Source organism: Cebus imitator, unplaced genomic scaffold (genome assembly GCF_001604975.1).
Source record: "Cebus imitator isolate Cc_AM_T3 unplaced genomic scaffold, Cebus_imitator-1.0 Scaffold79, whole genome shotgun sequence".
In the NCBI taxonomy this organism is placed as follows: Eukaryota; Metazoa; Chordata; class Mammalia; order Primates; family Cebidae; genus Cebus; species Cebus imitator.
Window position 1 is genome coordinate 3931953 of NW_016107394.1, and position 13585 is coordinate 3945537.

A 13585-nucleotide genomic window follows, 5' to 3' on the forward strand; every position below is an offset into this window, starting at 1 on the left:
GATCTCTTGACCTTGTGATCCACCCGCCTTGGCCTCCCAAAGTGCTGGGATTACAGGCGTGAGCCACTGCGCCCGGCCAGTAACACCCTTTCTTAAGCAGGCAATGGAACTTTAAAAACCATCTCTTCTGTTACAAGAAGCACTACTAAATTATTATTAATCTTTCAGCATGCAATAATGGAAGGAACACTTACTAGTCTGTGACCCCAGGCAGGTGACTCAATCTCTCTGAGCCTCCTTTCTCATGACTGTAAAATGGGTCTAAAGCCTATCTCACAGGATTGCTGGGAAGGTCAAGTAAAATAATGTCTGACAGGGTGTTTCGCACAGTGTTTGACACAGAACAGGTGCTCAAACTGTAAGAGCTGAATTGGACTCCTCACTTACCACTGACAGTTAGTGTCTTTGCTGACCTCTCCCCAAGTCTGGCCAGGTCCACATAGGCTGAGCCAATCCAGCTGTCTGTCTGGTGGGGTCTCTCCACACTAGCATTGCCATAAGCTCGCCACACTTGGATCTCTAGCCTCTCCTCCCTTAAGTACCAAAGCAGTGATGGGCCCCTAGTGACTTCTGCTCTTTTGGATGCTTTGAAAGTGACCACCATCTGCTTTTTGTTTACAGATTCCTTAGGCTTCTTGAGAGGGGTCCAAAAGGCTTCATGATCATAGAAGTTGTAGCGAAGGTAGCAATACGTGTTCTTATGAATGTGGTTGTGGCCAGCAAGCAGCACACAATGGATGGGCAGCCATAGCCTTGGGGTGGAGATGGTGACAGTAGCTGGCTCCCCTTCATCCATTCTGACAAAATCCTTCAGGCTGTTCTCAAAACTCCAGCCCAATAGTTCAGCAGCTTCCAACACCCGCTCTCTCTCTCCAGGATGCGTAAAGGAAACGGAAAGCTCCAGACCACCTACGATCCTCTGCATGAGCTCCAAGCCATGAGGTAGGCCCCCATTTTCTGGTAAAATGATAGGATACCATCCTGTGATCCCTTAGGGAGAAAAGAAAGATCCTCAATTATACTCTTAAAAGTAAACAAAAAGACAAGTTACTTACTCTCCACCCTATACTGTCCATCACTCTGGCTTAAGACAGAACAGAAAACATATCCACAGTGAGTTGGACTTTGTGTTTATCTGACCACTGAGAGGCAATGAGATTAGATGGGAAGAAAAACGGCTAGGAGTTGGAAGATCTGAGTTCTCTTTGGCTATGGCTAGAACTAGTAGTTTTTAAAGAACAAGCCATTAATCTCTCAGATTTGGTTTCCTTATCTCACAAATGAGAAACCTGATGCCCGTGTTGTCTACCAAAGCTGTTATGATCGTCAAATGAAATAATAGTTTAGAAAGGGCTTTGAGAAAAAAGTGCTTTAAAAGTTCTTAAATGTTTATAGTACTATGAGTGCAACAGAAAAGGCAGAGACTGAAAGAGATCTGGAGTCTAGACCCAAGTCTTCTACCAAGGGAATTGGCACTTAGGAAACATGTATCAAGGACCAGATGCTAGATTTCAAAATCTCTTTGCTCAGGCTGGAGTGGACTGACACCAGTAACTGTGAACTCCTGGGCTCAAGTCATTCTTCTGCCTCAGCCTCCCGAGAACATAGGACTATGTACATGTACCACCATGCCTGGCCATTTTCCAAAAAAAGTTTTTTTGTTTTTTTTTTTGGTCTTTGCTTTTTTTTTTTGTAGAGACAGGATCTTGCTGTGATACCCAGGCTGGTCTCAAACTCATGGCCTCAAGCAATACTTCCATCTTGGTTTCCCAAGGTTTTGGGATTACAGGAGTGAGCCACTGCACCCGGCCAAAAACTACTCTTTTTAAAATATCTAGTATGTGTCAGAAATTCTGCTAGCCCTTTACAGATATTATTCCATTTAATTCCTCTGATAACCCTGAGAAGTTCTGAGGATTAAATGGGATAATAAACCCTATTTTACAAATGAGACAGTGGAAGCTCAGAAACTTGCCCAACTTATTACTGCTACCAAGTGACAGAGCTAGAATTTGAATCCAGGTTGAGCTGGCTGTAAAGTCTACATTCCACCTAGTATAGGTTCACACTATCTTATCTGAAACCTTTAAGGCCAGATTTATTTCTGAATTTAGAATTTTTCAGGTTTTAAAAATGTAATAGAGTACATAAACTACTATTATAATATATATCAGGGCCCAGATAAGTCAAGAGTTTGCAAACTTATTCTGTAAAAGGCCAGATAGTGAATAATTTAGACTTTATGGTTCATATGGTCTCTGTTGCAGTTACTCAACTGGGCTGCTATGGTAACAAAGTGGCCATAGACAATATGTAAATTAATGGGCACAGTGTGTTTTAATAAAAGTTTACATAAATGGGTGGTTGCCTAAGTCTCATATCAGTTGAGGTCAGATTTGGCTGCTCAATGAGTTAAAAAATTTTTATTTTCAGGGTCTTTTAGATTTTGGCATTATATAAAACAGATTGTGGAATGATAATATTCACAGCAATTTTCTGAGAAACATCTTACTAAGTATATTTTACAAACGAAAAGATTTAGGCTTATTGAGATTAATTTGCTGAAGGTTACTTAAGGTTTTATGACTTCTGGAGAGGTATTTAACTTTTCTGGGCCTTCTTAGTTTTTCTCTGTGAAATTTTGATCTTTTAGGCTCCTTTTCAGCTTGGACAGTCTGAGAATCTAGGGCTTTGGCTCTAGGATTATGTTTCCCCACAACTTAATGGTTCTTAATATGTTTTTGGTCACAGACCCTTTCGGCTCAAATGAAAGCTATTATGCCCCTCCAAAATAAACAGATACATGTGGACACAAAATTTCACACCATTTCAGTGTTTAAGAACTACTTAGATTAGATGGTTCCTTTAGCTCTGTGATTCTGTAATTGAGGTTATAGGCAGGAAAAAACAAAACAGAGTGCTCACTTTAGAATAACTCTGAATACAAAGATAAATGATGTATCCCTAATTATCTAAAAGGTTTATAACCAAGGGATTAATTTCAATTCACAGAGATGGTATTTCCCAGATGGTGCCTATTCTCTGACAAACTGTAGCTAAGTTATAGAAGGAAGGAAATTGAGGTGTCCTATGTGCCCAACCCTGTGTTAAGATCTTTCACATATAAGATTTCATTGAGTGCTTTAATAATCTTGTGAAATAGATCTTACTATTTCCATTTATATAGATGAAGAAACTATGGATCTGAGAGATGAAGTAATTTGCTTTAGATCACAAACAGTAAGTGACAGAGGGAGATCTAAATCCCATATCAACTTGTGCAGACTGGCAGGCACATACATAGTACCTGTTTATTAGGATAGTGCTCAAATATTAACTGACAATAAAATTGGGAGATGTGTGATAGAATTCTGCAAACTAGATTACACAATCCCAGGCAGGAAGATGGACAACAGAAGGAAAACCCACACTTACTACACACCTATTATGTGTCAGGTACTTTATATAACCAATTTAATGAATTCCTACCTTGTAGACTTGTCAGGATTAACTGCCTCCATCCCACAGGATAAGAAAATTGGGGCTCAAAGAGGTCAAATTTCTTGGTCAAAATCACCCAGCTACTAGTAAGTAGGATGGGATCAGTATTTCCAGACTGCCTTGGTGGATTGTCTATTTTGGGGGACACATTTATCCCATATCCTTATTCCTTCCTCAGTGAGAGAAAAAAGTAGGAAAAAATAATGAGTGAATCTGGATTTCATTTCAGGTCCTGCCACTCACCAGGTATTTGTTTTTAGCAAATCACTTAATCTGTCTAAGTTTTCTTATCTGTCAAATCAAAATAGTAAGATCCTATATTCTTGCCTGTCAGGGTTATCATAAAGCTCAACAAGATCTGAGAAAATATTTACACAGGGTTATCATAAAGCTCAACAAGATCTGAGAAAATATTTACAAAGTGCTGCATAATGTAATGGATATTGCCATATTCATCATCATCATCATCATCATCTTTTTTTTCTAATTATATTTGGGCTCTGGGGTACATGTGCACATCCTGCATCCTGCAGGATTGTTGCATAGGTACATACACGCCATGGTGGTTTGCTGTCTCCATCCCCCCACACCATTGCCTACATCAGGCATTTCTCCAGGTGTTATCCCTTCCCCTCCTCCCTACTCCCCCACTATGCCCCCCTCTCCTCCCCTCCCCTCCCCACCCCCCACCTAGCCCTGTGAGTGTTGTTCCCTTCTCTGTGCCCAAGTGTTCTCATTGTTCATCACCTGCCTATGAGTGAAAACATGCCGTGTTTGGTTTTCTGTTCTTGTGTCAGTTTGCTGAGAATGATGGTTTCTAGGTTCATCCATGTCTCTACAAAGGACATGAACTCATTGCTTTTTATGGCTGCATAGTATTCCATGGTGTATATGTAGGTTCTAAATATTAGCCCTTTGTCTGATGGGTGGATTGTGAAAATTTTTTCCCATGCTGTTTTGATTATTGTAGCCTTGTAGTAGAGTTTGAAGTCAGGTAGCGTGACGCCTCCAGCTTTGTTCTTTTTGCTTAGGATTGTCGTGGCTACATGGGCTCTCTTTTAGTTCCATATGAAGTTTAAAGTATTTTTTTTTTCCAGTTCTGTGAAGAAGGTCAATGGTAGCTTGATGGGGATAGCATTAAATCTATAAATTACTTTTGGCAGTATGGCTATTTTCACAATATTGATTCTTTCTAACCATGAGCATGGAATGTTTTTCCATCTGTTTGTGTCCTCTCTTATTTCCTTGATTGGTGGTTCGTAGTTCTCCTTGAAGAGATCTTTTACTTCCTTTGTTAATTGTATTTCTAGGCATTTTATTCTCTTTGTAGCAATTGTAAATGGGAGTTTGCTCATGATTTGGCTCTCTGTTTGTCTGTTATTGGTGTATAGGAATGCTTGTGATTTCTGCACATTGATTTTGTAACCTGAGACTTTGCTGAAGTTGCTTATCAGCTTACAGAGCTTTTGGGCTGAAACGATGGGGTCTTCTAAATATACGATCATGTCATCTGCAAACAGGGACAATTTGACTTCTTTTCCTAATTGAATGCCCTTTATTTCTTTTTCTTGCCTAATTGCTCTGGTTAGAACTTCCAATACTATATTGAATAGGAGTGGTGAGAGAGGGCATCCTTGTCTAGTGCTAGTTTTTAAAGGGAATGCTTCTAATTTTTGCCCATTCAGTATGATATTGGCTGTGGGTTTGTCACAAATAGCTTTTATTGTTTTGAGATACATTCAATTGATACCTAGTTTATAAAGAGTTTTTAGCATAAAGGGCTGTTGAATTTGTGGAAGGCCTTCTCTGCATCTATTGAGACAATCGTGTGGTTTTTGTCTTTGGTTCTGTTTATGTGGTGAATTAACGTTTATAGATTTGCATATGTTGAACCAGCCTTGCATCCCTGGTATGAAGCCTACTTGATTGTGATGGATAAGCATTTTGATGTGCTTATGGATTTGGATTTGGTTTGCCAGTATTTTATTGAAGATTTTTGCATCCATGTTCATCATGGATATTAGCCTGAAGTTTTCTTTATTAGTTGTGCCTCTGCCAGATTTTGGAATCAGGATGATGTTGGTCTCACAGAAAGAGTTACACAGGATTCCCTCTTTTTGTATTGTTTGGAATAGTTTCAACAGGAGTGGTACCAGCTCCTCTTTCTATGTCTGGTAGAATTCAGCTGTGAACCCGTCTGGACCTGGACTTTTTTGTTGGTAGGCTATTAACTGCTGCCTCAACTTCAGACCTTGTTATTGGTCTATTCAGCGTTTCCACTTCTTCTTGGCTTAGTCTTGGGAGTGTGCAAGTGTCCAGGAACTTATCCATTTCTTCCAGATTTACTGGTTTATGTGCATAGAGTTGTTTGTAGTAATCTCTGATGGTAGTTTGTATTTCCAAGGAATCGGTGGTGATCTCCCCTTTACCGTTTTTTATTGCATCTATTCGATTCTTCTCTCTTTTCTTTTTTATTAGTCTAGCTAGTGGTCTATTTTGTTGATAGACCAGCTCCTGGATTTATTGATTTTTTTTGTGTCTCTATCTCCTTCAGTTCTGCTCTGATCTTAGTTATTTCTTGTCTTCTGCTTGCTTTTGAGTTTTTTTGATCTTGCTCCTCTAGCTCTTTCAATTTTGATGATAGGGTGTCAATTTTAGATCTTTCCTTGTTTCTTATGTGGGCATTTATTGCTATAAATTTCCATCTAGACACTGCTTTAAATGTGTCCCATAGGATCTGGTAGGTTGTGTCTTCACTCTCGCTGGTTTCAAAGAACGTTTTTATTCTGCCTTCATTTCATTGTTTATCCACTGGTCATTCAGGAGCAAGTTGTTCAGTTTCCATGTGATTGTGCAGTTTTGAGTGCTTTTCTTAATCCTGATTTCTAATTTGATTGCACTGTGGTCTGAGAGACTGTTTGTTATGATTTCCGTTCTTTTGCATTTGCTAAGGAGTGATTTACTTCCAATTATATGGCCAATTTTGGAGTAAGTGCAATGCGGTGCTGAGAAGAATGTGTATTCTGTGGATTTGGGGTGGAGTGTCCTGTAAACGTCTATTAGGTCCGCTTGGTCAAAATCTGCATTCAAGCCCTGGATATCCTTGTTGATGTTCTGTCTTGTTGATCTGTCCAATATTTTCAGCAGAGTGTTAAAGTCTCTCACTATTATTGTGCGGGAGTCTATGTCTCTTTGTAGGTCTTTAAGAACTTGCTTTATGTACCTGGGTGCTCCTGCATTGGGTGCATAAATATTTAGGATAGTGAGCTCTTCTTGTTACATTGATCCTTTTACCATTATATAATGCTCTTCTTTATCTCCTTTGATCTTTGTTGGCTTAAAGTCCATTTTATCAGAGACTAGGACTGCTACCCCTGCTTTTTTTTGTTCTCCATTTGCTTGGTAAATCTTCTTCCATCTCTTTATTTTGAGTCTGAGTCTTTGCATGTGAGATGGGTCTCCTGATTATAGCACGCTGATGGGTCTTGACTTTTTATCCAGCTTGCCAGTCTGTGTCTTTTGATTGGGGCGTTTAGGCCATTTACATTCAACGTCAATATTGTTATGTTTGAATTTGATCCTGCTATTTTATTGCTGGCTGGTTGTTTTGCCCGTTAATTGATGTGGCTCCTTCATTGTGTTGTTATTCTTTACCATTTGGTATGTTTTTGCAGTGGCTGGTACTGGTTATTCCTTTCCCTGTTTAGTACTTCCTTCAGTAGCTTCTGCAAGGCAGGTCTTGTAGTGACAAAATCTCTCAGCAATTGCTTGTCTGTAAAGGATTTTATTTCTCCTTCACTTATGAAGCTTAGTTTGGCTGGATATGAAATTCTGGGTTGAATTTTGGATGTTGAATATTGACCCCCACTCCCTTCTAGCTCGCAGGGTTTCTGCCGAGAGATCTGCTGTGAGTCTGATGGGCTTTCCTTTGTGGGTGACTTGACCTTTCTCTCTGGCTGCCCTTAGGATTTTTTCCTTCATTTCAACCCTGGTGAATCTGACAACTACGTGCCTTGGGGTTGCTTTCTTGAGGAATATCTTTGTGGTATTCTCTGTATTTCCTGGATTTGAATGTTGGCCTGCCTTGTTAGGTTGGGAAAGTTCTCTTGAACAATATCTTGAAGAGTGTTTTCCAACTTGGATTCATTCTCCCTGTCACATTCAGGTAGGCCGATCAAGCATAGATAAGGTTTTTTCAAATAATCCCATAGTTCTTGGAGGCTTTGTTCATTTCTTTTCACTCTTTTTTCTCTAATCTTGCCTTCTCGTTTTATTTCATTGATTTGACCTTCTATCTCTAACGTCCTTTCTTCTGTTTGATCGATTCGGCTGTTGAAACTTGTGTATGCCTTGCAAAGTTCTCATGCTGTGTTTTTTAGCTCCATCAAGTCGTTTATGTTCTTCTCTAAGCTGGCTATTCTAGTTACCATTTTGTCTAACCTTTTTTCAAGATTCTTAGTTTTTTTGTGTTGGGTTAGAACATGGTCTTTTAACTCAGAGAAGGTTGTTACTACCTACCTTCTAGAGCCTGCTTCTGTCAATTTGTCAGATTCATTCTCTGTCTTTTTTTGTTCCCTTGATGCTGAGGAGTTGTGATCCCTGGAAGAAGAGGCGTTCTGTTCTTTGGTGGTTTCATCCTTTTTGCTTTTTTTCCCATCTTTGTGGATTGATCTCCCTTTAATCTTTGAAGTTGGTGATTTCAGGAGTCTCTGAGTGGACATTTTTTTTCTATTGGGTTGGAACTATACCTTTTTTGGCCTGTAGAGGGTGTTGCTGGGCTCTCTCCAGTTCAGTCAGGTTGTTGGGTGGGTGGTCCTTCCCTGGAGTTTGTTTGCAGGTGAGATTGGCCCCGCCTTCCCAATGGCTTCTCTCCCAGAGCTGGATCTTCCTGGTTGGGGTCAAGCTGGTGTATTTGCTGCTAACCTCTCTAGCAAGTGCTTCAGTTTGAGTTCAGTGGGGGTGGGGCCTGCCGGCTTTATGGCCTGTTTCCCTGCTTTCAATTCTGCCTCCCTCTGTGGGACAGTCTGTCCCTGCTGGCGTTAGTCCAAACTCCCACCCAGGTCCCTGCGACAACTTGCGGAATCTGGTGGTAGCCACCGCTCAGATTTACATCAACTACCCACAGTGCCCCACTGTCTGGCAGGGCTCTTGCGGACAGAGGGTTGCAGGAGGGATGAGTCAAGCACAGGATCAAAAATGGAACACTGAGGGGGTTAAGTCCCCTGACCCCCTGACCTGGCTGCACATTTCAGGTGGGGACGTGCCCCTCCTGTTTTGATTTGCCCCCCTGGGCGGCTCTCGCCTTGTGGCTCCTTCCCTGGGCCCAATTCCAGTGCCCTATCAGTCCCACAGAAAAGAACCGGCACCTCATTTGGAACCGTGAAGTCCTCCAGCCCTCTGTGTCTCATTCACTGGGAGCTGCGTTCCGGCACTGGCTTCTCTCGGCCATCTTGGCCCATCATCTTTCTTAGAGAAGGATGATAGTACAATGTCTTGAGCTTCTTTGTTTTATTAAAAGAACTTCAGAATGATTAGGAGAAGACTTAAAATGCTTTCAGGAAAACCTCTGAGGTATCGGAGAGAGTTCAGGAGCATGTGTTAAGGGGTTGTGTTTTCTTTTGAATATCTTTTAACAGAGACAAAGAAGATGACCTCTTGTAGGGAAGTGAAAGGGTGGAAAGTGATAATCCAGAATTCTTACCAGATCTCTTGATCAGAAGCTCTTTTGTTGGAACTTTTACTACTCCAAGCAGATACTCTTTGCATGACTGAATGCTAATTATATCGCCAGCTGTGAAGCAACAAAGAAAAATTATTTGATGGTTTACTCATCAAGGGGCTTGTTTATAGTATATCCACACAACCTTCCCTTTACACACACTGAATATCAGTTTTGCAAAATGCGTTAGAGATTTTCTTGCTCACACTCCAAAGCCTGAATGCCCTCAAATTTTTTTTTTTTTTTTAGGCAGGGTATCATTCTCCCACCCAGGCTGGAATGCAGTGGTGCAATCATAGCTCACTGCACCTTGAACTCTTGGGCTCAAGTGATCCTCCGGCCTCAGCCTCCCAAAGTGCTGGGATTACAGCCCTCAAAAAAATTTTTTTTTTTTTAGGCAGGGTCTCATTCTCCCACCCAGGCTGGAATGCAGTGGTATAATCATAGCTTACTGCATCTTGAACTCTTGGGCTCAAGTGATCCTCCAGCCTCAGCCTCCCAAAGTGCTGGGATTACAGGTGTTGGCCACTGCAGCCAGGCCATTTTTAAAATTAAATGTTTTATTTTGAAAAAAATTCAGGTATACAAAAAAGTTGCAAAAATATAATAATGAACTCCTACACACCCTTCATCCAGATATACCCATTAACACTGACACATTTGCTTTATCTCTCTCTACACTATCTTTCTCTTATACTTTAGTACATGTCCTTATTTTTTGCTATATCCTTCAGAAATAAGTTGCAGAGATTATGACTCTTCACCTCTAAATACTTCAGTATATCTCCTAGGAAGGGCTATAACATTCAAAATACAGCCTCTTTTAATTTTGACTGTAACAAGTCATTTGATGCTCACCTGATTTGGTATTTTCATGATAGACAGCAAAAACAACTTCTGCAAACTCCAATAACTCTGCTAGGAAACAGGCCTCTCCACTACAGTGCTGAGTTACCAAGTTACATGTGAACTCAATGTGATGGGAGAACTCAGGGCAGAAGGAACAGGCCACAGGGCGGGTTCGGCGCTGTTTTTCCTGGGGCAGGAAGGAGAGATGAGTGGTGACAGAGGCATTGACCCCAACTGTGGCACTAAACTGTAGAGCGGGTTCCTGTTCAGCCAAAACCCTGTAGGGGAGAGGGGTGGAAATGAGAAGAGGATACCATGGTAATATTAGAAATCAGCCTGATTGCCTAGAAAATAACTTCATTACTTCCATGAGACCACCAAGAATACAACCAACTATATGCTTTCTATCTAGGCTTTTGGCAGTGCCACAACAGGCTTTCTTAGTAATCTAGATATCACGGCATATGTATATGGGGGTGGAGGGAGACAACTTTGCCCATCAGAGTGACACTCCGAGGATGATCCACTGTCCTGTCAATACCCTTAAGCCAAGGACCACAGTAAACGACTCTAGTTAAACAAGCTGGGTTTACTACTCATTGCAATTATGGGAAATATACACCATGGGGAACCATAGTACATCTTAATGAGAAGTATCAGAAAGGGCTTATGCGCATTGGGCTTGTGTTAGCTGATTTGGGTGAGGGCTTAAAGGAGCAGGGCTTTGCTCTGGATTGATTTTCTTGAAGAATCTTATCTAGATGGAGGGAATACTAGAGTAAGGCTAAAGCTATAACTGGCGAAGCAGCAACTGTCACTCATTTTAGCCAAGACAGGAGGATGTTGGGTGTTTCTATGGTTTGCATAGTGACCTTCTTTTGGCCTGTGCTTAGACATGACAATGGAGCAGTCTTGTTTTTGTCTCACTTCATCATAGTCATATAGTGTCCTTGTCTGATGCTGATGTTCTGTAAGATCATTTATGCTCAAGAAGAAAACACCAAAGCCTATCCATGAATGTCAGCCCAATTCCCAGAAGTCTGGGGCTGCTTTTCTCTTTCTCAGCACAGATGCTCCATAATGCACAAATGGAATCTACGTGCCTTTAATGACACTCATAAAGAGTAGTCAAGTAATTTGTGTATAGCTACAGTATGGGACAAACCCCCTTTCCCTAAACTCCCCAAGGGGATAAAGTTGACATCTAGGCAAAGAAGTCACCTATTTTTGAAGCATTTCCTGATATCCCTAAAGCAGACTTAGGTGATCCTTCCTGTAGAACCTCACTTTACTTTATATATACCAGTAGAGAGTAGTAATTTGGAGTTATATAGACCTGGGTTTGAAACCTGGCTCCACCATTTACTTATTGTGTGACTCTGGATAGGTTATCTAACCTCCTCCAAGTCTTAGTTTCCTCTTCACTAAGACGAGGTTAATATAAGGATAGTATATAAATACTAAAGATATGTATTTGAATACTTACTACAATTTCATTTCTAAGAAAAAAAGCAAAATTTTTCATTTTCATTATCATTAATGATCATTAGTAGATGATTTATCATTAACAGAAGATTAATGTGTATCCATATACCATAAAGTATATATTATGCCTAGGAAAAATGGGATGAAAAGAAATTGAATGCTAGCAGTGGCTTAAAAAATGAGGATAGCTTGGGTGCAGTGGGTCATGCTTGTAATCTCAGCACTTTGGGAGGCTAAGGTGGGTCGACTAGCCTGCCCAACAAGGCGAAAGCCCATCTCTACTAAAAATATAAAAAATTAGCCAGGCATGGTGGCATGCGCCTGTAATCTCAGCTACTCAGAAGGCTGAGGCGGAAGAATCACTTGAACTCGGGAGGCAGAGGTTGCAGTGAGCCGAGATTGCACCATTACACTCCGGCATGGGCGACAAGAGCAAAACTCCGTCTCAAAAAAAAAAAAAAAAAAAAAAAAACAAAACAAAAAAAAACAAGATAAAATATTCATAGGGTGCTGTAAAGGTAACATTAGATAATATATACAAAGGAGGGAACTTGCCTATGGACAGTGAAGGACTCTTAATAGGAAACTTTTAGAGATGGCAGTGAGATAGCAGAAAGGCTTGGGCTCCAAGCTGGTCTGAATTCACTCATTCAGTTGTTATTTGCTGGGTATCTGCTCTGTGTGTCATGCCTTGGGCTCATCTCAATATATAGTAGTGAAATAGCCTCAATTCCTTAGCTTTGTGGAATTAAAGACTACTGGCTATGTCCAAGAAAGTTTCTATTCATTCGGAGCTAAAGATCAGGTTAGTTAGAAGATGCAAGTCAACAAGAAGTGCCTACTTTACATAGGCACCAACAATGTATTTTCAGAAAGACCACTGGCAGGTAAGATGAAGACTGGTGTTTCTTGATGACAAAAGGCTAATTTTGATAGCACCTGCTATCTAGATAACAGAGTAAGGATTTAAAAGAGGGGTGACTTTAGAACACCAAGAATTCTTTTCAGTAAGAGGCAATGCAAAACTTATCTCTGATTTTACTGGCAAATAAAGGTAACAATTATCTGTACAAGTGGAAGTAATCAGAAAAATCTGTAATTTGTACGATAGTTTGTAGTTTATAAAACGACTTTGTATTTGTTAATTTTTGCACTGATCCTTATAAAAATCAGGGTAGGTATATAAATTTCCATTTCAGATGAAGAAACAGAAGCTCAGAGAAGTAAAGAAATCAGCCCAAGATCATACATAGCTAGTAGGAGATGGGAGTGAGTCTAGAAGCCATAGTGTCTGATTTCTAGAACAGTTCTGTTTCCATTATACCATGCATTGTCTCACATCCAACCTGCCAGAAGAATGTTGTGTCAGAACTGGCCTGGCTTCTTGCTGTCCCTCTTTGAACATATGACAAAGACCAAATGGGAGATTTGGAACAAACTGCCTGCCATCCAATCTGACTTTCCCCATGAGTTCTCAGACAGAGCAATTACTGAGTTTCTGACCTATTATCTGCCCTCTTGGAGATCTACTGGGTATCTAAATTCTGAGTCTGTCTCTGCCAATTAAATACTAGTTAATTTAATGCCATATTGAAGAATTCTGATGTTGGCTGGATCTGAGACTGAGGAGGTATTCCAAATACATAAGTTTCATGCCTCTCTGCCTTTGCACATATTCTCTTTCACCAAAGTAATTTTCACCCCTTTTGGGTATCTTAATAACTACTGTTCTTCTTTTAAGACTCAGATTTATTTTGAAGGGCTGTGAATGCCAAGCTAAGGAAGTTGGACCTTATTATATGGACCAATGATCCCTAAAGAAGCTGTACACAACTTAGGAGGTTCATAGGATAAACTTTATTGGCTATCTCATATATTAAAGTTTTTCTATTCCATGGTATATTTTATAATGTATTTTTGTATATTAGTATAGCAGTACATGAAGATGATTTATACATGAATATGTATGTACATATTTGGCTGGGCATGGGGGCTCGTGCCTATGATCCCAGCACTTTTGGGAGGCTGAGG

At 40.4% G+C, this 13585-nt stretch overlaps 1 protein-coding gene across 6 annotated transcripts in view; it reads right to left on the reverse strand.

Annotated features, from left to right (window-relative positions):
* The window catches only part of C2CD3 (C2 domain containing 3 centriole elongation regulator), a 160935-nt gene that overhangs the window by 60392 nt on the left and 86958 nt on the right, over positions 1-13585 (reverse strand). For all 6 annotated transcript variants that reach the window (XM_017532972.2, XM_017532971.2, XM_017532970.2 and 3 more), the window contains 3 exons: positions 10079-10347; positions 9203-9292; positions 388-990 (listed from right to left, as the gene is read on the reverse strand). In XM_017532972.2, coding sequence (XP_017388461.1) covers positions 388-990; positions 9203-9292; positions 10079-10347 — 962 coding nt within the window. The remainder of the gene's footprint in view (positions 1-387; positions 991-9202; positions 9293-10078; positions 10348-13585) is intronic.